At 42.3% G+C, this 23,415-nt stretch overlaps 1 protein-coding gene across 12 annotated transcripts in view; it reads left to right on the forward strand.

Moving 5' to 3' along the window:
- The first annotated feature begins 2,032 nt into the window (after positions 1–2,032).
- LOC121497906 (thiamine transporter 2-like) overlaps positions 2,033–23,415 on the forward strand; it is a 42,488-nt gene continuing 21,105 nt past the window's right edge. Inside the window, exons 1-5 of one of the 12 annotated variants that reach the window (XM_041767677.1) lie at positions 2,033–2,437; positions 2,860–2,997; positions 3,519–4,630; positions 20,174–20,337; positions 22,554–23,367. In XM_041767677.1, coding sequence (XP_041623611.1) covers positions 20,188–20,337; positions 22,554–23,367 — 964 coding nt within the window. In that variant the 5' untranslated portion in view covers positions 2,033–2,437; positions 2,860–2,997; positions 3,519–4,630; positions 20,174–20,187. Of the gene's footprint in view, positions 2,438–2,859; positions 4,631–20,173; positions 20,338–22,553; positions 23,368–23,415 lie in introns of all 12 variants that reach the window. The other 11 variants (XM_041767674.1, XM_041767681.1, XM_041767680.1 and 8 more) reach the window with 11 other exon arrangements.

The raw sequence follows: 23,415 nt of genomic DNA on the forward strand, positions 1-23,415 counted from the left end.
GGGAGCCTGACGTGGGACTCGATCCCAGGTCTTCAGGACCACACCCTGGGCTGAAAGTAGCACTAAACCGCTGACCACCCAGGCTGCCCTCCTTTTTTTTTTATGGCTGAATTATACACATACACACATAAACACACACACACACACACACACACACACACACACACACCACAATTTCTTGATCTATTCATCCAACAGATGTTTTCTGTGTTTTATTAAGAAATTTGGGCAATAGCTACATGGTGAATGGAAACAATAGTGATAGTAAAAAAACAGAGTAATAGTAATAAAAATAGTTTGCCTACTGGTGCAGAGCACGAGAAGTACCAAGTTGGGAGACCACATGAATACCTTTCAAATAGAATACTCAGAACGGTGATCACATTGGCTGGGCTCAGTGATCTTCAGGTGTGGGTTGGGTTTACGTCTTTGTCATGTCCATTTCCTGTTTAAGAGTTTTTTTTTTTTTCAAATAAAAAGCCTTGACACCATTGGGTTGAAAGAGAAGGGGATTGAGTTCATAAACCAGTGATATTGTTCAAGAAAGTAAATCCTGGTGCACCCAGGTGATAGCAAGTGGAGAGATCTGGGAGCAGTCGCACGAGCTACAGTCACAGGACAGGTGGCAGCAGCAGACCACGGGGACACTGCAGCAGCCCCCACAGAGCCACAGCAGCAGGGGCAACAGGACGAACAGCAGCCCACCCAGTAGTACCTGCAGGTGTTACAGCTGCTACAGCTGCCACAGCCACTGCAGCCACTGCTGCAGCCACCGCAACTTCCACAACCACAGCATCCCATGGTGTCAGTAGAGAGGACTCAGGACAGGTGAGCAGGGAGACTCAAGGGGTGGGAGCTCCTTATGTGGCATCTTGAAATGGATGGTGATAGAACAACCCAAGACACATGACAAATGGTTCCTTCCTTATTATTTATTCCAACATCCAGAAAAGAATCTAGAATTCTTTCTCATTTATATTCTTACTGGGAAACATTCAGAGTTTTTACCACATGGAAGAAAGATGGTCCCTCTACTGGACAGAATTCACTTGCATGGCTTTCCATAGAATTATCTCATGTCAGGCAGCCTGGGTGGCTCAGCGGTTTAGCACCGCCTTCAGCCCAGGGTGTGATCCTGGAGACCCGGGATCGAGTCCCATATCAGGCTCCCTGAATGGAACCTGCCTCTCCCTCTGCCTGTGTCTGTGCCCCTCTCTCTGTGTGTGTCTCTCATGAATAAATAAATAAAATCTTAAAAATAAAAAGAATTATCTCATGTTGCTTTTAGAGATCTACAATGTACATATCTGGAAAATAGCTCACCTGGCAATGAAAAGCCAGAACCAGGTAACCAGGGAAAAGGTGCTCTAGAGTCTAGACAGCATCTAGTCCTTTCCTGATGCATAGATTCTTCCTTACGTACCAAAACTTTTCATATGGAGTTTAAAAAGCAAGATGAAAACAACAGCATTCTGACCTGACCATTGGATGTCTCTTTACTCTTTCAGAGGCTAAAAAACATCACTTGTGGAGGCTGAGGGGGGAAAGGTGGTGAGAGGCTGCCCTGGGAGTCTTCCAAAAACCTGTGGATCTAGGGCTTCAAGCCACTGAGCACAACATTCTAAAGAAATTCTGAATTAAGTTCTTTCAATCAGGGACACCTGGGTGGCTCAGCAGTTGAGCATCTGCCTTCGACTCAGAGTGTGATCCTGGGGTGCTGGGATCAAGCCCCATGTCAGGCTCCCCACAAGAAGCCTGCTTCTCTCTCTGCCCATGTCTCTGCCTCTTTCTGTGTGTCTCTCATGAATAAATAAATATTTTTTAAATTCCTTTAATCATAGCCATCTGGGGAAGATATTGGCTTGGATTTCCCCCCCGTTCAGGCACCTATAATCCCCAAGAGATCAAGATCCAAAGATCAAGTCTCTGTTTGACTTTACAGAGGAATTTGGCTTTGGCAGTGTGTAGACCTCAGTGTCTGGACTCTGCCCTGACAGTTTGGCCAGGAGGGAGGTGGGTTAGAGGACTCCGAGCTGGGCAATCTCAGATACTGGCAGCAGGAGAGGCAGAGAGCAGGACTCTCATCCAGAAAGGACTAAAAACAAACCAAACTGAGAAAAAAATAGATTGTTGAATTTGCCAACCTCCTATCATCCCAACAACGGAAGAAGGAATGAGACTGTCTGATGTGGTATTTGATGGAGCTTCCAGGGGATTTGTTTTCTTCTGCTTTGTTGGTGCTGTCAACTTGTCCTGCTGAAAATATTCCTGCATGCTGCATGACTTGAGGAAGTTTCTTCATGTTTTTGTACCTGTTTTCTCATCTATAAAATGGGGACAAGAACAGTCTTACTTCATAGGATTTTTTTTGAGGATTAAATGATCTAGGACATGCACGTCAAGTACCCAGGAGTACTCATCACACAGTAAAGGCTTGGTAAGTCTTGGATGATATTACTATTAATAATCATTTTTCTAAATGTGAGATGTCCAGGCATACACAGTTTCTTGGGCTGCCTGAGTTTTTATTGAGAGACCATATTAGTAGCATCTTTCTAGGACACTCGCAATTCAAATATCTTATGGAACTGCCTAATTATAATGCAGAGCAGACGTATAAGTTTTGGAAACTACAACCATTGCTCTAATGGGAAAAAGAGAACAGACTGTCTGCATGAGGCTGAAAACTGAATTGCCCTAGTGGAAATTCCATCTAAAGTAGTAACACCTCTTATTAATAATTAATTCAGTGCTTGATGTGAACCAGGCATTGTTCTAGTTCCTGCAGTTTGCTTATTTTTAATCAAAAGTCTTCAAAAAAAAAAAAAAAAACCACACTACTTCATTTTCTATTTGCAGTGGAGAAATAGAAATTAAACAACTCTTCTGACTTCCTCTAGCGTCAGCTTCTGCTCCATCCGATCCTGGCCCAGATTAGAACAACATATGCTGGCTTTATCTAAATTTACCACAGTTTTCCTGCTTTAACATTAAAGAGTAAGTTACAATGTTATTGTATTTGAAGGTATGTGAAATTTAAGTGCTCATATTTCCATTTTAAGGTATCCAATTTTGATAGTCTGTAACTTTCTAGTCAGAGTTTATACTGGGGTCACTGTAGGAACTGGTGGGTTATCAAGAAGAGTGTAAAACATAGTTGCTAAAATAATTTAGGCATCTTGGGTAATGGGAAGCAAATTTTGCAAATTTATGTTCACCAGTTTAGCTCTTCCAGACCTTCAAAATTAAAAAAAAAAAAAAGTCTGGAATTAGGGGCAGAGCAATATTATGGAACTTAGCTGTGTCCACTCCACCGACCACTAGTAGAGATACCACATTTGAGTTTCTCCTCCACAGGCAAGGTGACTCAGAAAGCTGAGGGTATCTTAGAGGGTAGAGGGATCTACAATACCCACAGCAAATTCCTATTCAGGTCCCACACTCTGTTCCCTTCTAGTAAACACAAAATGTGGGGCTCCCTGGGTGGCTCAGCGGTTTAGCGCCTGCCTTTGTCCCAGGGTGTGATCCTGGAGTCCATGAATCAAATCCCAGATCGGGGTCCCTGTGTGGAGTCTGCTTCTCCCTCTGCCTGTGTCTCTGCCTCTCTCTGTGTGTTTCTCATAAATAAATAAAATCTTTAAAAAAATTAATAAACACAAATTTTGTAAACCTTGTCATTTCTTTTTATTTCTTTTCCTATCTTTTGAAATGATTATAAGGACAATTGACCTAATCTAAGAATGTACATGAGCTTCAAGGTTATTATATAAAATCCACAGTGCTGTCGGGCTAATGAATGCCAGCCCTGTGAGCTACACCCACACAGAGGGAGAAAAATGCTGTCCGGAAGCCAGCTGCAAACGTCTGGAAGGAGGTAGCTCAAAACCAGGTGTAAGTGATATGACAGGGAAAAGGAGGCAGCTCCATAACAATGGCCACAAAGGGATGCAGATGCCTCAATCTTCAACCCGAGAGACCAAGTTGCTTTGGGGATCCTAGAATGGGAGAATTTCTCAAAGGAAATGGAAGAGGGGGAGCAAAACGCATCCAGCTTTGGAGATAGGAATTAAACTAAAATGTCATGGAAATAAAAGGCAAGTGTGTGCACTCAAAAATTCAACCCGACTAGATGTTCCAGGGGAAAAAAAATGTGACTTTGATAAACCCCAGGGAGTGAGATTAAAACAGGAAGCTAGCAAAGTAATAGCAGGAATGTGTCTGACCGGGCTCCTGGCCACTCACAAAATGCGATGCTGAGAAAATCCAAAGACTTAGCTTCTCCAAGTAGTTGTTAATATGATAGCAGTGATTTATTTTTAACACAGGGAACGATCAATGCTCTGCCGATACAAAGGTGGAGGTGTCCTCACTCTGTGCTAATGAACTCTGGTCCTTCCTGTCTGCTGAGGATTGCAGTATGCCACGGCGTGCCACGGCATGCTTCATTGTTCAATCAAGATTTTCTGCAGCTGTTACAGATCTGCCCCACAAACCAGAACTTTGAGTTCGCAGCTGATGGCGGCTGGCCTTGTGTCCCCGTGGAGCAGAGGACAGAGCACCCCGCTCACCTTGTGAATCCTGTTTCCTCCTGTGTAAAGCCTCCTCTCCTCTCACTTTTCAGACCATAAAGGTAAGCCCAGACCAGCTTTATTTATCTGCTGGAGGAAGCAGCTGATCAAAGACACCTTTCTACTTTTTTGCTTCAGACACTGGTTTCACCAAATACAGGACCACTCTCGTTTCATCTTATAGGGCCAAAGTATGGAAAATGAGTCATTCCTGGAGGAGGGGAGGTTGTATCAGAACAGAGAGGGCAAGAGCAAAATAGTAATTTGTACAGCATTCTTACTTGCATTCCTTGCTATGGAGAAGATACATGAGTCAAATAATAACTACAATGTCACTGCTTCTTATAATTTGCCCAAGGCTAGAGGGGGGCTGCAACATTTAATCCAGATTGTATACTCTTAGGTGTAATAATAAAGGCAAGGCATCCTTGAAGCAACCTCCAAAGCTCTGCTAGTGGTGCCAGCAGCTGGAACGGGAAGTTCTGGAAGCAAGGACAAGAAGGGGTCTACACCTCCTCACATTCATGGGATAAAGGTGGCTTTCAGTGTGAATGCTCTTTCCCTCTGCTTCAGTTCCCCTGAACTTTCAATTCAGGAACCTTTACAGATGGGAATTAAGCACCATGTCACTGAAAGCCTGACACTGGAGATGTCACTAGCACCAAATAGTACAGGATCCCTTTCACCCAAGGAACAGCTTGTAGGGGCTTAAACTGTCCAAAGAAAACTTCTGTAAAAGTCCACTGAACTGATTTCAAGAGTGCATGCTGCATTATTCAGCCATGAAAAGAATGAAATCTTGCCATTTGTGACAACATGGATGGACCTTGATGGCATTATACTGAGGGAAATAAAACAAACACAGAAAAACAAATACTGTATGATTTCACTTATATATGCGGAATCTAAAAAACAAAATAAATAAAACAAAACAGAAACAGATCACTGATACCTAAGAGAAATAGAGGAGGAGGGGAAGGGGATGGGCAAAATAGGCAAAGGGATGAAGAGGCACAAACTTCCAGTTTTAAAATAAATAAGCCATGGAAATGTATTATACAGCATAGGAAATATAATTAATAATACTGCAATAAATTTGTATGGTGACAGATGGTAAGTACTCTTATTTTGAGGATCATTTCATGTATAAAAATATTAAATTGTTATAATGGACATCTGAAACTAATAGAATATTGAATGTCAATTATCCTTCAATAAGAAAAAGGGAATGCATGCTACATTTATTGTCAGTTGGAGTAATACATGGTATTTAATATGCTCATCATTTTTTTAAGATTTATTTATTTGTGTGAGAGAGAGAGTGTGCGGGCACAGGGGGCAGAGGGAGAAAGAGAGAATCTCAAGCAGACTCCCCACTAAGTGGGGAGCTCAACACGGAGCTCAACCTCACAACCCTGAGACCATGATTTGAGCTTAAATCAAGAGTCAAGACATGTAGCCAACTGTACCACCCATGCTCCCCAGTGTTCATCATTTTAGATGGTAACCATAAGTTCTACACCACACAATTCTGATTTGGGAAGTAGCCGGCAAAGACAGAGGAGAAAGTAAACAAGACCTGGGAACAACTCAAAAGGAATGAGAGATGGAAACAAGACTAGCATGCCCCACCCAACGGGTACAAGAAGAGTTCAAGCCTCGCATCCTTACAGAATTGGATTCTAAATGGCAAGACCATGGGCCAGCCGCGTTCTCTCTCCCAGAATGTCTGCTTTCTCATCTCCAAGTGGAGATAATATCTAATTTGTGAACTTTTCAGAGGATTAAAAATAAGACATAGAAAGCATGTCATATAAATGCCTGCCCAAGCAGGTGTCAGGGTAAATGGCACCTACCAGAGGTATTATTTTTACATGCTTGTTGACAGTACGGGTTAGGAAGAATTGATTTGGTTTTGATAGAGAATTGCATGCTTGGAGTACAGGCTGAGCACTCAGAACCTCAGGAAATGAGGATAGATAGGCATCGCCGGATTCAAGTAGGTCACTAGAAGTAATATTTATAGGTGGTTATCCAACCTAAGGAGGTATCACAAGAAGACAGGTGGTATTTCACTACCCAAGTCCAAGTGCTTCCAGAGGGTATGAAGGGGATGAGAGTCTTTGGTGGGCTGAAGAATTTCAGAGATCTATGTGCATATGTCTTTTAAACTGGGTAGCCCTGCCACACACACCCTTGTGCAACGCTAACCAGGCAGGGTGCACACCTGATACTCAAGTGGTCCCTTTTGGAGAAAGCAGTCTGAGCAGAGGTATCAGAGAAGTCCTCAGCTTGGAAGTGGGGTGCATCAGAATCCAGAGGATCCCTGAGTAACTGCTGAAAATTGCATACAGGAGATTTCAGTACCCCTTCTTTGAAGGGCGTTCCAGGAACTCCATGGAAGATGGGGAAAGCCTTACTGGAGAACTCAGCTTTTAGTCCAACAGACAAGATCAGGAATGCAAAATAACCAACTAAGAAATGTACTCTGAAGAGACCTTAGGATGAGGCTTTTTCCACAGAGAAGTGATCAAAACATGGAAAAGCAATAGAGTTTAGGGCATTGGCATGATTACTGTAGAAATTATAAAGGAGAGAAGGCTGGGATATTGGAAGCAAAACAGAGATATTCCAATGGCACAATCAAAGTTGATGACATAAGCAAGAAGAGGTCATTGTAGACAGAGCCCTTGACTGGATCCCTTTTTTAGAGGGAGAATAGGATGCGGCCATGAGAATGGGGAACTGAGGTAGAATGGGAAAAGGGATCCCTGGAAATGAGAAGACTGAGGAACTGGGAAGATAAGACACATTTCAGGTGGATATTGAATAACTGTAAGATAATATCGGGACTTGGGATGAAGAATTGATGCCAAGGATTTGGAAGATGGAGGAAAAGAGAAGAGGCAATCAGTGTCAGCAACTAGACCATGACAAAGTGGTCAAGTTAAGTGAATTCCAAAGAAATGAACATTTTTATTTTCTGCCACAAGATTGAGAATAATTGTCTGGAGGCAGCATGGAGGATCAAGGACAGCATCAACTACCACATGTAAACACCCAAAATCACAGCTAGAAAATGATGGGGTTGACATTTGAACTCAAGAACCTGGAAAATAATAGGAGCAGCCTTGCTCTGCTTAGTTGCGGGGTATAACTTCCATCTCCTTCTCCCTCAAAATCACCCCCTCCATGTCTATATATTCTTGCCCAATCCTGGCACTTTTGCCTAGTCTACTCCTCCTCTGTCCAAGGAGGCAGTGGTCTTCTCCCACCCCCATCAAGTGGAAGATTGTGTTTCTTCTATTAGGTTTATCTCTGATTTTCTCAACCCAAAATTCAGAGGGAAGAGGAATTTCAACCTCTCCAGGACAGTAGAAATAGCTGTAAGTCTGTGAAGGTCATGAAGAAAAAAGACCAGAATTTTAGGTCCAAGTCAATTATGGAGTTGTGCAAACAACCCATGGTCGGGCTAGACAGAAGCATAATGAATGAAAGAAGAGAGTGGGCTTCTTGGAGCACAGAAAACAGATGACTCCCAGTCAGGCTCATTGAGGGCTCCGCACATAGTCATTTCATCAGCTTCTTACACAAGAAAGACCTAGAAAACCCCAGAAGCACTCCATATGGAAGAGCAAATCCTTACTGTCTGTAAAGTAAATGGAAAGCAGTTAACTACTGGCAAATATTTTTCATTGTCATCATTCCTGCTTATTGATGTAATTCAGCTTCTGGTTTTTATTGCCACCTACTCTGTTTATGTAAGAGCTTTATTGATAGAAACTTGATACGTATTGGGATCCCTGGGTGGCGCAGCGGTTTGGCGCCTGCCTTTGGCCCAGGGCGCGATCCTGGAGACCCGGGATCAAATCCCATGTCGGGCTCCCTGCATGGAGCCTGCTTCTCCCTCTGCCTGTGTCTCTGCCTCTCTCTCTCTCTCTGTGACTATCATAAATAAATAAATTAATTAATTAAAAAAAAAAAGAAACTTGATACGTATTTACTTTACCTCGAGGAATAGGACTCCAAATAAGTCAATCTTCATGGGGACCCGTGTTGTGAAGGGACAGAGTGGTAAATAATATGACCTCATCTGGAAGGTCATCCCTCCCAAAGTTCTTCCACCAGGGAAGTCTGAGATTCTATCCAAGGTTGCTTACTCTTTTCCAGGGAGCATCATCTTCCATGGTGAACATTATCTCTAACCTCCTTTCAAAGTGAAATTACCAGAGGACTCATTGATTGTCACTAATAGTAAATGTGAATGTACTTGTGGAAATTTGTATCTCTTACTGTAGACAGCACCACTCCAGCTAAGCCAGGTGTTTAACACACGAATTCCTTAACACATCATATCTAGTGTCAGGCTTTCTTTTTTTTAATAAATTTATTTTTTATTGGTGTTCAATTTGTCAACATACAGAATAACACCCAGTGCTCATCCCGTCAAGTGCCCACCTCAGTGCCCACCACCCAGTCACCCCCACCCCCGTCCACCTCCCCTTCCACTGCCCCTAATTGGTTTCCCAGAGGTAGGAGTCTCTCATGTTCTGTCTCCCTTTCTGATATTTCCCACTTATTTTTTTTCCTTTCCCCTTTATTCCCTTTCACTATCTTTTATATTCCCCAAATGAATGAGACCATATAATGTCTGTCCTTCTCCGATTGACTCATTTCACTCAGCATAATACCCTCCAGTTCCATCCACATCGAAGCAAATGGTGGGTATTTGTCGTTTCTAATGGCTGAGGAATATTCCATCGTATACATAAACCACATCTTCTTTATCCATTCATCCTTTGATTGACACCGAGGCTCCTTCCACAGTTTGGCTATTGTGGACATTGCTGCTAGAAACATCGGGGTGCAGGTGTCCCGGCGTTTCATTGCATCTGTATCTTTGGGGTAAATCCCCAGCAGTGCAATTGCTGGGTCGTAGGGCAGGTCTATTTTTAACTCTTTGAGGAACCTCCACACAGTTTTCCAGAGTGGCTGCACCAGTTCACATTCCCACCAACAGTGTAAGAGGGTTCCCTTTTCTCCGCATCCTCTCCAACATTTGTGGTTTCCTGCCTTGTTAATTTTCCCCATTCTCACTGCTGTGAGGTGGTATCTCATTGTGGTTTTGATTTGTATTTCGCTGATGGCAAGTGATGCGGAGCATTTTCTCATGTGCATGTTGGCCATGTCCATGTCTTCCTCTGTGAGATTTCTCTTCATGTCTTTTGCCCATTTCATGATTGGATTGTTTGTTTCTTTGCTGTTGAGTTGAATAAGTTCTTTATAGATCTTGGAAACTAGCCCTTTATCTGATAGGTCATTTGCAAATATCTTCTCCCATTCTGTAGGTTGTCTTTTAGTTTTGTTGACTGTATCCTTCGCTGTGGAAAAGCTTCTTATCTTGATGAAGTCCCAATAGTTCATTTTTGCTTTTGTTTCTTTTGCCTTCGTGGATGTATCTTGCAAGAAGTTACTGTGGCTGAGTTCAAAAAGGGTGTTGCCTGTGTTCTCCTCTAGGATTTTGATGGAATCTTGTCTCACATTTAGATCTTTCATCCATTTTCTTTTCAGGCTTTCTTTTATATCTAAGACTATATGCATGCACGCACACACATGAGCGCACACACACACACACACACACACACACACACACACATAAGCACGCATGCACTCCCCACTGCCTTCTCCTTTTTCCTCAATGGTCCACAGGGCAGGACAGACCATGTGATTAGAGGAGAGAAGGTAAGCTCTGTGTGGCTCAGCAGGAGAGGTCTTCTCAGAGGGTGGATTTTATCTTAAGTTAGTTAATCTCCCAAATATCTGTGCTCCTCTGTCTGTTGGCAACTGCATATCACCACCAGCACCCCACCACCACCTTTCAGGGTCTCTTACTTTGTGCATCAAAGAAGCCTGAAACCATATCTACCTGACTCTGCCTCCTTGTATGGTTGCACCTCAGTCTGCACATGAGAAGCACTCCTGTGAGAATCAGAAGATGGAAAATAAAGAAGTGGCCAGTATTTTCCAAGGCAGTAACCTTAATTGCAGTAAAACCCAGTGTAGATGTCCTTCTCAGAGAGGCTTTTGAATAAATAAAAATCCCTATCACCTTAATGACATTTAAATCCAAACTTCCCAAAGCCTGTAAGAATGTTCTCTAACATACCGGGATATATACAAATAAATTACTGCTAAATTTAAATGATTATTGGAAATTATCAGATATTGTACTTTTAACCCCAGAAATGCAAGTGGAAATTTGTCTACACATTCATATTGTGCTTAGATTATCTGAGTCTTATTGGAGCCATTTTAGAAAACACACTAGTTTTTGGCATTTTAGCACATAACATATGCAACTCCTATTGGTCCTATTTCTCTGGAGAACTCTGATACAATAATCAATCTTAGCTTATATACTTTGCTGGCACTAGGTAATGTATCCAAAAAATGTTCATTGAGCACCTACTAAATATTAAGAATATAGTAGACACCAAGATGGCTCTGGCTCTTCTATTTCAAAGGGAACAAACGCACAAAAGCCATTAAGCATATTAATATTAGCAAGTAGTGACAAAGCAATAAGGATTGAGGGAAAAAAAACATTTTGGACAAGGTGTCCTGAGAAGTCCTGTCTGGACAGCAGCATTGGAGCACCATCTGTATAAAGGTATGGGGTGCAGCAGGCAGGCACCTGGAGGAAGAGGAGCCCAACAGGTAGACTATGAAGACTCCAGGCCCCAAACAGGAAGCACGTTTGACTCCGTGGGCATTGTCACTGCATGCAGGCCCACACATACTTCCCATGGAAATTACATTGAGCTGCACTCAGGAGACAGGCCCTGTCACTACCCAGCAGCCATGTTATCTTCCAGTCTCTATTTCCTTCTAGAAAAATGAAACATTAGGACCAGATTGGCATTCATTTCCAAAATACTCAGAGGCCCTGCGTTGGACATCCTCCTCACAAGGGTTTCCAATGTACAAGTAAACACTCTAAGGAAAAGTCCAGCAAAGAACTCATAGAACTATTTAATTGAATTCTTTTGAATTTATTTGGTCTCAAACTCTAGTTCTGTTACTAATAGAATTTGAGTTCCTTGAAAACACTTTAAGAAACACCAGACTCTAAGGAGCCAATTTATCTATGTACTGAAGCTGTCTGAATAATGGGATATAAAATCATATGTACCCCCTCCCCTCCATCGCTCCTGCTGTCCAGCTAGCAGGCCCTAGGATTTCTTTTTTTTTTAAGGGACTGGAGAGAGAGCAGCTTTTAAATTTATTTTTGGAATCTTTCTTACATATAAATTCCTATGTGAAAAAAAAATAATAAAAATAAATAAGTTCCTATGTGAACTGTCAATAAACAAAGCAAATAAAAATCAGCGATTCCTAGGCTGAAGCGAGGTCTGGATTTGAGGTGACCATCTGCTCTCTGTCCCCGTGTGCTGGGATCACACCGCCCTCTAGTGTCTCATCTTCAAAGAGAGCTACAGAAATCTTTCAAACTTCGAGCCTCAGAGTTGCTCCCAATTGCTGTTTGCTAAGCTGTGACTCTCAGAGTGAGGTCCCCAGCCAATAGACAGCGTCAGCACAGGAATTTGTTAGAAATGAATATTCAGTTTCAACCCTTCCCTGCAAAGACCTGCTGAATCAGTAAGTGGGGAAGAGACTCAAGGGTCGGTGTTTAGACATTTTCTCCGAATGAGGAACAAAACCACTCAGCCCATCACCCACAGGTGGGAGTAGCACTTTTTTTTGTATCCCGTTTCTTTCAATTAAGAAAACAAAGTTGAACTTGGAACAGCCTCCTGAAAACCAAAAATTCACAGAGGAGTTTCTATACCTAGGATTTGTTCAGCAATTTCCACTCTATGCTATCCTTTCACACTCAATATGTATTACATCCATTCCAATGGTACCACTGGACCCAATTTATCTGTAGCACTGTGATGAATAACCAAAGAAAGTTCTAGAATGGACCTGGCCATCCTTTCTTTAAAAGAAAATTTCTGTAGTGATAATGCCCATCATAAAACATAGGGTTTGGGGACAACTGGGTAGCTGAGTGGTTGAGCGTCTGCCTTTGGATCAGAGTGTGATCCTGGGGTCCTGGGATCGAGTCCCACATCGGGCTTCCTGCGTGGAGCCTGCTTCTCCCTCTGCCAATGTCTCTGCCTCTCTATCTCTCACTGTGTGTATGTGTCTCGTGAATAAATAAATAAAATCTTTACAAAAAATAGGGTTTGCATTGTGAAGTAGGGGTGAAAAGCTTGTAACTCTAGCTTATGTTTAATAGATACACAGGATGATATTCTATCATAAGTCTTTTTTCTGCCCAGCAATGCTTAATTTATGTTCTTTTCAGACCAGGCATAACAAATACGGGTGTACAAATGAATTACAGCAATTTTACTACAACTACAGGAAAACTGGCTTTCTTCTTCCTTTCTTTCCTTCCTTCCCCAGAGGCTTCCTGAGTACTTGAGGCGGATGAGGGCTCTCTTAGCTGAAAGCGCAAACTCTACCAAAGATGCCCTGAGAACATCAGCCTCCTGTACAAAAGACACCTTTATTGCTATCATGGCACACTTGTACTAAAATTTGATAACTTGATAAAGAAGAGAGACCCAGTAAAAAGGAGTGCAATCATTACAAACATCAGTATCTCAGTGGGAAAGTCAATATAAAATAAATTTATGAGTAATTGACTAAGCTCTAAGGAAATTTATAAATTTTTATTTAAAAATTGCAGTTTGCTTAGGCAGGTGACCTAAAAGGGTGGGGCAGTCCTCTACCATTTCTGCAATTCATGTAATGAGAACACTTCAGTTTTTTTGAACCACCACCATATGGGGTATAACCAATGTTTATTGCTTAGCTGTAGATATTTATAGGTAGCTACCAGAACAAACTGGCAAATTTTACCCAATATATAAATAAAGACTCATTTGTCCTATTTATAGTCAAATATAATGAAAGTATGGATGTAAGGAAATCCAGGATAGAATATATTTAATGAAAGGGTTTTAATGTGTAATACATTGTACGTTGTGTCCAAATTATCAAAAATTCAAATTAGGTGTTTCAGAATCGATATCAGCTTCCTCGGGTGGCTATAACAAAGTACAACGAAACGAGGTAGGTTTAAGACATCAGAAATGTATTGCCTCTCTCATAGTTCTGGAGATTAAAAGTCTAGAACTAAGGTGTCAATATTCCTAAAAGGATTATTTCTCCCCCTGAAAACTGTAGGGGAAGAGCTTTCTTTGCTTCTGCCAACCTACGGTGTTTACTGGCAATTCTTACTGTTACTTGGTTTGTAGATGCATCATTCCAATCTTCCTTTGTGGTCACATGGCCACCTTCTCCCTGTGGGTCTTTGTATCTGTGTCTCTCCTTATAAGCATCTCAGTCATATTAAAATAAAGGCCCGGGGATCCCTGAGTGGCTCAGCGGTTTGGCGCCTGCCTTTGGCCCAGGGCGCGATCCTGGAGTCCTGGGATCGAGTCCCATGTCGGGCTCCTGGCATGGAGCCTGCTTCTCCCTCCTCCTGTGTCTCTGCCTCTCTCTCTATGTCTATCATAAATAAATAAATAAATATTTTAAAAGTAAAATAAAATAAAATAAAATAAAATAAAATAAAATAAAATAAAATAAAGGCCCACTCTACTCTAGAATGACCTCATCTTAGCTAATTACATCTGTAACAAACTTGTTTCCAAGTAAATTCCATTTTGAGGTATAAGGGGTTAGGACTTCAATATATTTTTGAGCAGGGACACAATTCAACCCATAAGAGTCCACCTTCTGGCCTCCCAAAATTCACATCCTTCCCACATGCAAAATTATATTCACCCCATTCCCAACATTCTGAAATGTCTTAACCATCCCAGTGTCCACTCTAAATCCAGACTCTCATCGAAATATCATCAATTCAGAGTCCAGAAATTTCATCTTCTGAATTGTATAAATCACTAATGGGTGAGACCTAGGGTATGATTCATCCTTTGGTAAAATTCCCCTCCATCTGTGGAACCAGAAAAGAAGGCATCTGTTTACAAAATACAATATCACAGCATAGGGTAGAAAAATCTCATTCCAAATAGGAGACATTGGAAGTCAAAAAGGGAGTAATGAGGGGCAGCCTGGGTGGCTCAGTAGTTTAGTGCCACCTTCAGGCCAGGGCGTGATCCTGGAGACCCGGGATTGAGTCCCACATTGGGCTCCCTGCATGGAGCCTGCTTCTCCTTCTACCTGTGTCTCTGCCTCTCTCTCTGTGTGTGTCTCTATAAATAAATAAAATCTTTTTTAAAAAGCGGGGGGAGGAGTAATGAGTCCTAAAGAAGTCTTAAAAACTAGCAGGGCAAGTTCCATTAGATGTCAAGACCTGAGAATAATCCCCTGTGGCTCGATGCTCTGTCCTCTGGGCCTGCAGGATGGCAGCCTCACCCTGTTGGCCTGAGGGGGCCTCACCAGCCCAAACTTCTGCATCTGTGCCTCTGCCCTCAGAATCATCTTTTTTTTTTTTCTTTTCATTTCATGCCGCCTCTACCCCTGTTAGTCCAGGGTGGTAGTGATTATGCTGATATAAAATTCTCAAAGACCTGTCTTTGAGATTCCCATGCAATTCACCGAGGTCCAAATCATCAGACAAGTGGGTCTTCCACATAGCTTTCCAGGATAACCCCATCTCCATTTCTGGCTTCCACTAAGATGGTTGATTGGATCCATCAGCCACACACCTGAGTTCTTGAGCAAATGATTGTCCAGCCACACTGTTGGCGCTGTGGATCAAGTATGCTGTCTAGATGGGCTGAGAATCTTCCCAGTCATTGAGTGCTGGCTCCTTTTTGCTTTGGCATTCCTTCCTTGATTTCTTTCTTTTCTCTCACATTTTTTATAAACAGCAAGGAGAAGCCAGGCTGCATCTTCTAACACTGCTTGGAATTCTCCCCTCATAATGTCCAGATTCATTGCTTACAAGTTCTACTCTCCTTCCAACAATAGAACATAATTCAAGCATGTTCTCTGTGATTTTATAACAAAAAGCACCTTTCTTCCAGGGTTGAATAACGTGTTTTTCCTTCCCCTCTAGGACATCACCAGAAGCACCTTCAGCATTCATATTTCTAGCAACATTCTATTTCTGGTGATATATGTCTTCTCTAAGACAATAGACACCTTCTCTATAGCACTTCTCTCTTCTTTCTGAGCCCTCAACAGAATTGCCTTTAAAGGCAATATTTCTACCAACAATCTCTTCACGGCATTCTAAATTTTTTCTATCAAGTATCTCAAAATTCTTCCAGCCTCTACCCATCCCATTATTCAGTTCCAAAGCCACTTCCATATTTTTGCATGTTTGTTACAGCACCACATCACTTCCTAGTACCAACATTGGTATCAACAATCCATTAATCTTGTGATTTCCTGGGTGCAAGAGAAACACCCCATTGAAATGAGTCCCCAGTCATACCTGATAGCATCCAAATAGCAAGATGAGTGATGTGACCACTGAAAGTCAATAGAAAGAAAGCTATCTAATCGCCATTAAAAATGATGGAGCCATGTGGTCTGTGTGTGTATTAGCCAACACAGCTCGTTAGAATGGGAAGAGCTATGGATGCCTGGGTGGCTCAGCAGTTAAGCGTCTGCTTTCCGCTCAGGGCATGATCCTGGAGTCCTGGGATTAAGTCCCACATCGGGCTCCCTGCATGGAGTCTGCTTCTCTCTCTGCCTGTGTCTATGCCTCTCTGTGTGTGTGTCTCTCATGAATAAATAAACAGAATCTTTAAAAAAAAAGAAAGAAAAAGAAAAAGAAAAAAAGAAAGGAAGGAAGGAAGGAAGGAAGGAAGGAAGGAAGGAAGGAAGGAAGAAAGGAAGGAAGGGCAGAGCTAGGTCCGGATGGAAAATGTTGACCTGGAAAGCTGATTTAAATCATCTAGATTAAAAAATATATATATATATATATACTTTTGGTACAGAGTAATGGTGAGCTGGAATATAGAGATCACTTTCTCTTAATTATTTAAAAATTATAGTAAGTTTACATAAAATCTTTACATACAGTAAGTGTTCACTAATTTAGAGAAGACTCCAAATGAGTTTAGTAAAACATCTAGATGGAGAAGTATAGGTGTGGACAGCACGTATTATGAGCAGAACATAACTAAACTGATTAAGAGTTCCCTTTATGGCAGACCGTAAAGGTCTGATTAAAAGGCAAGTGAGTATGACTCATGATCTCTCCTATGTAAGTTAGTATTTATAAAGGGCTTTCAGACAATTTAATTCCTTAAAGAAACAGTTTTCCTTGCAATCTTAAACTGTGGATTGACTCTTTAAGTGTCTTCTTATTCTTTTAAATTCATTCTGAAGTCATTTCTACTTTGTGTACTGATGATCAGTGATTCTACTTAGCTGGGTCTATTATGAGCTGTTCCTCTATCAGTGATTTATTGGTGGTGTGATTTCCTGGGTCACTGGAACTAAACCAGATTCTCAAAGAAAGGCCAGGGAAAGACACTGGTGTTTACTATGCTGGGCAGTGCCCCGAGTCCTCTCCTGTTGACCTCATTTACTCCTCACAAATACTAAAGTAGATCACTGTTACCTTCTCTTAATTAGTGAGACTCAGAGAGGCAAAGGAATTTGAGTAAGTTCAGTCATCTATGTTAAGTACAACAGAAAAAAAAAATCTATCAGAAGGTCCACATCACAGCAATAGCTGGGATACTTATTCAATGCCCACCCACTCGTGGCAGTGCACCAGCCCCTCAAGCAGCGAGAGCCCTGACACTACAGACACCCCCCACCTGAAGCAGCTGGGATAGATCTGTGTCCTGAAACAGAAGACCCCTGCGTCAGTGCACCCAACAGCCTCAGGAAGACCAGAAGTTTGCATTTTGACATAACTAAGTGCAAATCGGATCGTTTGTTTGGTAACATTTTAACTGCTTTGCAATGACCTTTGAAGCAACAGGTTAAAAATCAACTAAGAATTATCACCTGCTTGAACTATTAGCAATCATACCACTAGGGTAACTGAGATTGTAAATTCGGTATTTGTCTCTTTTTAAAGCTATCACTCCACCACTCATTCCAAAAAGGGAAAAGATGGCTTGGAATTAGAAAAAGGGGTCTAAGGAAGGAAAGTTTGCATCTTTCACACTGGGTTCTTCACTCCCTTCGATCTCAGCGGAGAGCACATATCAGGGAACAGTGTACACCCGGGGTCTTCAAAGATCTTCCTAGGGAGCCACAAGTTGTCCGCAGGCCAAAAGGAATGCCAGTGGCTTCAGAGGGGCTATGCAGTCAGAGCACCCCTGAGAAAATAAACACACTGTCCTTTTGCAGTAAGTGAGGATACCAGCAGGGGGCAAACTTGGAGCCCATCCTGGCAGCCATAGTCCTGATTTCACAATCAAGAGGATTCTGTATGTTGGTAAATTGAACACCAATAAAAAATAAATTTATTATTAAAAACAAAAATAAGAGGATTCCTTGTAGCTATCTCTCCACATGATCCCTTGTGACGTGAATCTTCCCGCTGTGGTGGTAATGGCTTCCAGACCAACCAGTCCACCCATTTTGAATTCAACCTCCTTTAACAAACTGGCTGCCAACATCTGGTGGGGAATGAGAAGTTACCCACCTGCACAGGTGAAGACAACTGAGCCCTTGGCCCATTGAGAAACTTGTCCAGGGCTCACACAACTCAAAAGGTGCATTCAAGATTTGAATTTGCTCAACTACGAAGGCCTCGTGCTTTTCACCAGGGAATCCTCGTTTCATTATTCCAAAACTATTTTCAGAGCAACCTCCAGGGGCACCTGGATAGGGCTCACTTGGTTAAATGGCTGACTCTTGGTTTCAGCTCAGGTCATGGTCTCAGGGTCCTGGGATCGAGCCCCACATCAGGCTCCGCGTTCAGCAGGGTTGGGGTGGAAGTCTTCCTTGGGATTCTCTCCCTATCCCTTCCCCCCTCCCCTTCTCTCTCTCTCTCTCTCTCTGTCTCTCTCAAATAAATAAATCTTTAGGGGGAAAAAAAGAGTAACCTCCATATTCTTGAGAATCAAACAGTGGCTTGCTGTTCCCACTCCACAGAACAAATTTACGTAACCAGAACACTTAGAAAATATCTCCTCGCTATTGTTTGAATTGTTCTGGTCAATTAGAAAACCCCACTGGGGTACAGTCCAATGGCTATACTTTCAACAAACATTTCCAGGAGATCTTTGATGTGCAAGGTTGTATGCCAGACTCCATGATGACGATGAATCCCTGCCCCCACGGAGCTGCCAGGCTAACGAGCCGATGTGCATGTCCATACCTTAGTGCTTTCCAAAGCCATCCATTCTACAGAATGCATAGGGTATGCTTACTGACTGGCATCGTTCTAACGTGTGCTAATGCATGTAATCTTCAAAACAACATGAGGTAGGTAGTATCATTCCCATTTTACAGATGAGAAGTCTGAGGTATCAAAACGGTCCAGTAACTGGCCAAAGTTGACATGCTTGTAAGTAGCAGAGAAGAATTGGGACCCTATTGTCTCCAGAGCCCTGCCTCTGACTGTCACACCATACTGCCTCACCTGGGCGGTAACTGAAAGGAACCAGAGATTAAGGCGGGAGAGAAGATGGAGAGGGTCTGGAAGCTTCAGGGAAGAAATGGTCAATGACTGAGTGACTGAGTGGCTGAGCGATTGTGGTCCTCTCAGAGCAGGGGATTGCCTTTCTAAAGGCTGCCCATGTCTTCCCTCAGTCAGCTGACGGTAAGGCTTATCCTCCCAAAAAAATCTTCTCAGGTTTCAGTATTAGCAACAGGGGTGGGGAAAAGTAGGAACAGAGCAAGAGCTAAATATCAACTGAGAAAAGTACTTCTGAGTAGTGTTAAATTTCATCCATGACACCATATTGTCTAGATGTCATGTAATTCCTCTGAAGAGAGGTATTAAAAACAAATGAAACCGCTTGGGAAGATGACAATTCAAATCACTAGAAGCTTCTCATGTTAAACCAAGGTTCACTCTGAGTTTGGTTCTCAGAAAGAGCAAGGGGTCTATCTGCTTTATAAGTCTTCACTAACCAAAGGCTATTTTATTCACCAGTTAAAAGCACTCATTAAAATGGATTTCCAGTTCATCAACCACGACAAGGCTCATGATGGGGGGCATGAAGCAGATGTTTGCTTAGCAACTATGTTTATCAAAATTCCACCAATCTTATCTAATGCCCAAGATTTCTGCCTGAGGAGAAATTCTCTGACTTCTTTCTACTGTAAAAGATTACGGGAGGGCATGACCGACAGGCTTGCCGTACTGGGGAGTACTTTTTTCCTCAGTGACCCCGCCATTCCAGCTGGCATGAAACTTAACCTCCTTGCTTCAGTGTTTCTAAGTGACCATTACCATTCTCTTGAAACCAAGAAACCCAAAGACAAGACTCAAGTCCCTGTGTTTTGACCTGTGATATATATTTACTGTCCCCACGATTTTCCTGTTTTCATTTTTAAGACCAAAGGACAAATGGAGCATGGGGACATTTGATGAAAAGAAACCATCAATCTTCTGACTTGCTTTTTTCTTTTTCCTCCAGCAGGTTAACCATCCATGAATTGTTGCCGGACATCACCAAGCCATTCCTGGGTTTTTCCCACAGTAAACCTCTGCTGCTTTGGATTCTTCTCAATGATGAAACCATCAGAGCCATTTGTCATACCTTATTTAGCAGGACCAGATAAAAATATAAGCCTCAGCACAGTAAGTTTAGTAACATGCTTATCTTAGATTTATATCTTGTTAGAACAATGTCTAAAGCCTTGGGTAAGAGCAAAGTATCAGCACTCCTTACGGTCTCAAATGTGAAAAATAGGCCTTAATGATTTCTGTCTATTTGTCATGTAAAAATATAAAACTTCGCCACCACAGAAATGTGGTGGCTTCAAAACAATCTGTCAGCTGTACAAAAGCAATACTCCAGGATGTCATTGCTAATTATCATGAACCTAAAATAAAGCCATGCCTACTCATAACTACAAACCTTAGAGGATAGTATAAGATCGGGGGGGCGGGGGAGTTAGGAAAAAGTATATGCAAAAAATCCTCTGAAGCTTTTTTTTTCTCTTTATGTACTGATATTAAGGCTGTTGTTAGCTTTCAGTTAGGTCATAGGATCTAATCCTAAGGAGACTATGAGTCAGTGGTTCTCAAAGTGGGGTCCTCAGACCAGTGCAAGAGCATCATTTGGGAACTTGTTAGAAATGTTCATATATAGGCCCTGCCCTGGAACTACTGAGTCTGAAAATTTGATTGTTTTAACACACCCTCCAGGTGAATCTGACACATGCTAACATTAAAGAACCATCGCTTTAGTCACTGAACAATAATAAGATCACACGATTCGATTTATTTAGGGGAAAAAATGTCATTTTTTCCATTTTACGGGCTGGTTATTCAGCAAACGTGGCATCACAGTTGTATCTCCCATGGCCTTCCTCTCCCAGAAACCATCCTCATGTTCCACCCAAACTAAGGAAATTCCGACCTCTAAACCAATCCACCACTTTCTCTCCCAATTAAAAAAAAAAAAAAGCACATGCCAATCTTGAATGCCAGTAGGTGCAAAGAGGTTTGGCTGGGAGATAGCTCAGGGCTGGATTTATACTCCAGAGCCAGTCACAAAAAACAGATCTGGAAGGTAGCTTTTGCTGGGTTAGTGACTACACCTAAATGTCAGGAAGATCCAGAATAAAGTTCTACCAAACTCTAAGAACATTTAGGTAAAAGGTGACCTGAAAACTCAAGGAGTAAGGGCACAGAGTAGGTCAAAATGAAGGACACTCTCAGGCTTAGTAAACTGGTGGGTTTATGTCAGTGATCTGAGACCCTGGGATTTGAGAGGGTCAGCGAGACCCTGAAAGAACAGAGATTTAAGAGGGCCCACCCCAGCCTTCTTTACATGATCTTCCATCCACTATAGATCTCGCTTACAGAAGCGAAAATAATTATGTATTATTGGTGGGCTCAGATGATTTGCTGATACCACCAGTGTTTCCTGGAAAACCATGACCAAAGCTGACTTAAACCAGAGACATACTAAGGGGTTTCTCATGGCTCCTCCAAAGCAGCCCAAGAAAAAAAAAAGACCATGAATGCAGAAGAACAGAAGACAGACTAGTGTTCCTTCTTCTGATATTCAGTCTGGAACTGGTCATTTGGCCTATGTGTTTCTGGTCACCCAGATGATCTCTAGATAGTCTGCACGTTTTACATACTGATGTGAATCAAAGGTAAATATGGTCAGGTTCCGCCAGTACTGAAACATTCTTTTTAACCTTATTGAAGAAGGGTAAACTATTTTAAAAGGACAGGCAACAGCACGCGAGCAGCCCTACACGGCCCTCGGAAAGCTGGCAAGGCTAACATATGCATTATGGCCTCTTTCCCAGCCTCAGTGGCTTATGTAGATCACATTCCATTTTAAAAAATGAAAGAATCAGGGATGCCTGGGTGGCTCAGTGGTTGAGCATCTGCCTTTGGCTCAGGATGTCATCCTGGAGTCCTGGGGTCGAGTCCTGTGGCAGGTTCCCTGCCGGGAGCCTGCTTCTCCCTCTGCCTATGTCTCTGCCTCTCTCTCTCTCTCTCTCTCATGAATAAATAAATTTAAAAAATATTTAAATAAAAAAATGAAAGAAGCAGATAACTAAGAATAATAACTGTTCTTTCTTTATATCTGGAGGAAGGAACCCACATGTTTTGAAGATCTATGATTTTTGCACTTTGTTTCCTTGAATTTCAGCTCCCATAGCTTTCCACCATATTGTCAGAAACTCATGTGAAGTATCAAATTGATGTGGGGCCAAACAATATGTCCTAGGATGGATACATGTCATCTGGATAATATATATCTGTGAGATCTATGGTGTGTTTCACTGCTGGTGCTTTTGTCCTCACACCCTCCCCATTTACTCTTACAGATCACAAATGAGATCTTTCCAATTTGGACATACTCTTATCTGGTGCTGCTGCTCCCTGTGTTCATCCTCACCGACTACGTTCGCTACAAACCAGTCATTATCCTGCAAGGGATCAGCTTCATCATCACCTGGTTGTTGCTTGTATTTGGTCAAGGATTAAGAGCCATGCAGGTGCTAGAGTTCTTCTATGGGATGGTCTCTGCCACCGAGGTGGCCTACTATGCCTACATTTATAGCGTGGTCAGCCCAGAGCACTACCAGAAAGTGAGTGGCTACTGCAGGAGCATCACACTGGTGGCCTACACAGCGGCCTCGGTGCTGGCCCAGCTCCTGGTGTCCCTGGCCAACATATCATACTTTTACCTCAATGTCATATCCTTGGCCTCTGTCTGTGTGGCCTTTCTTTTCTCACTTTTCCTACCAATGCCTAAGAAGAGCATGTTTTTTCATGCAAAACCCAGCAAAGAAGCTCCTCCAAAGCCACCAGGACAAGATGCTTTCTTAGAGGAACCGCAAATGGATCACAAACCAGTCTATCAAGAACTATTCACCTTTTCAAGGAACCAAGATGATGGTCCGTTGAGCACTCCAAAGCCAGGAAATGTAACTTTGAGAGTTTTTGTGCAGTGGTTCCAAGATCTGAAAGGTTGTTACTCCTCAAAGCATCTTTTTTACTGGTCCCTGTGGTGGGCCTTCTCCACAGCAGGTTTTAACCAGGTTTTGAACTATGTCCAAATCCTGTGGGATTACAAGGCACCATCCCAAAGTTCTACAATCTATAATGGAGCAGTAGAAGCCCTGGCAACCTTTGGAGGTCAGTATACCAGACTATCTTTTCGATGTGCAGGAGAGATAGTCTTCC

Source organism: Vulpes lagopus, chromosome 8 (genome assembly GCF_018345385.1).
Source record: "Vulpes lagopus strain Blue_001 chromosome 8, ASM1834538v1, whole genome shotgun sequence".
Taxonomy (NCBI): domain Eukaryota; kingdom Metazoa; phylum Chordata; class Mammalia; order Carnivora; family Canidae; genus Vulpes; species Vulpes lagopus.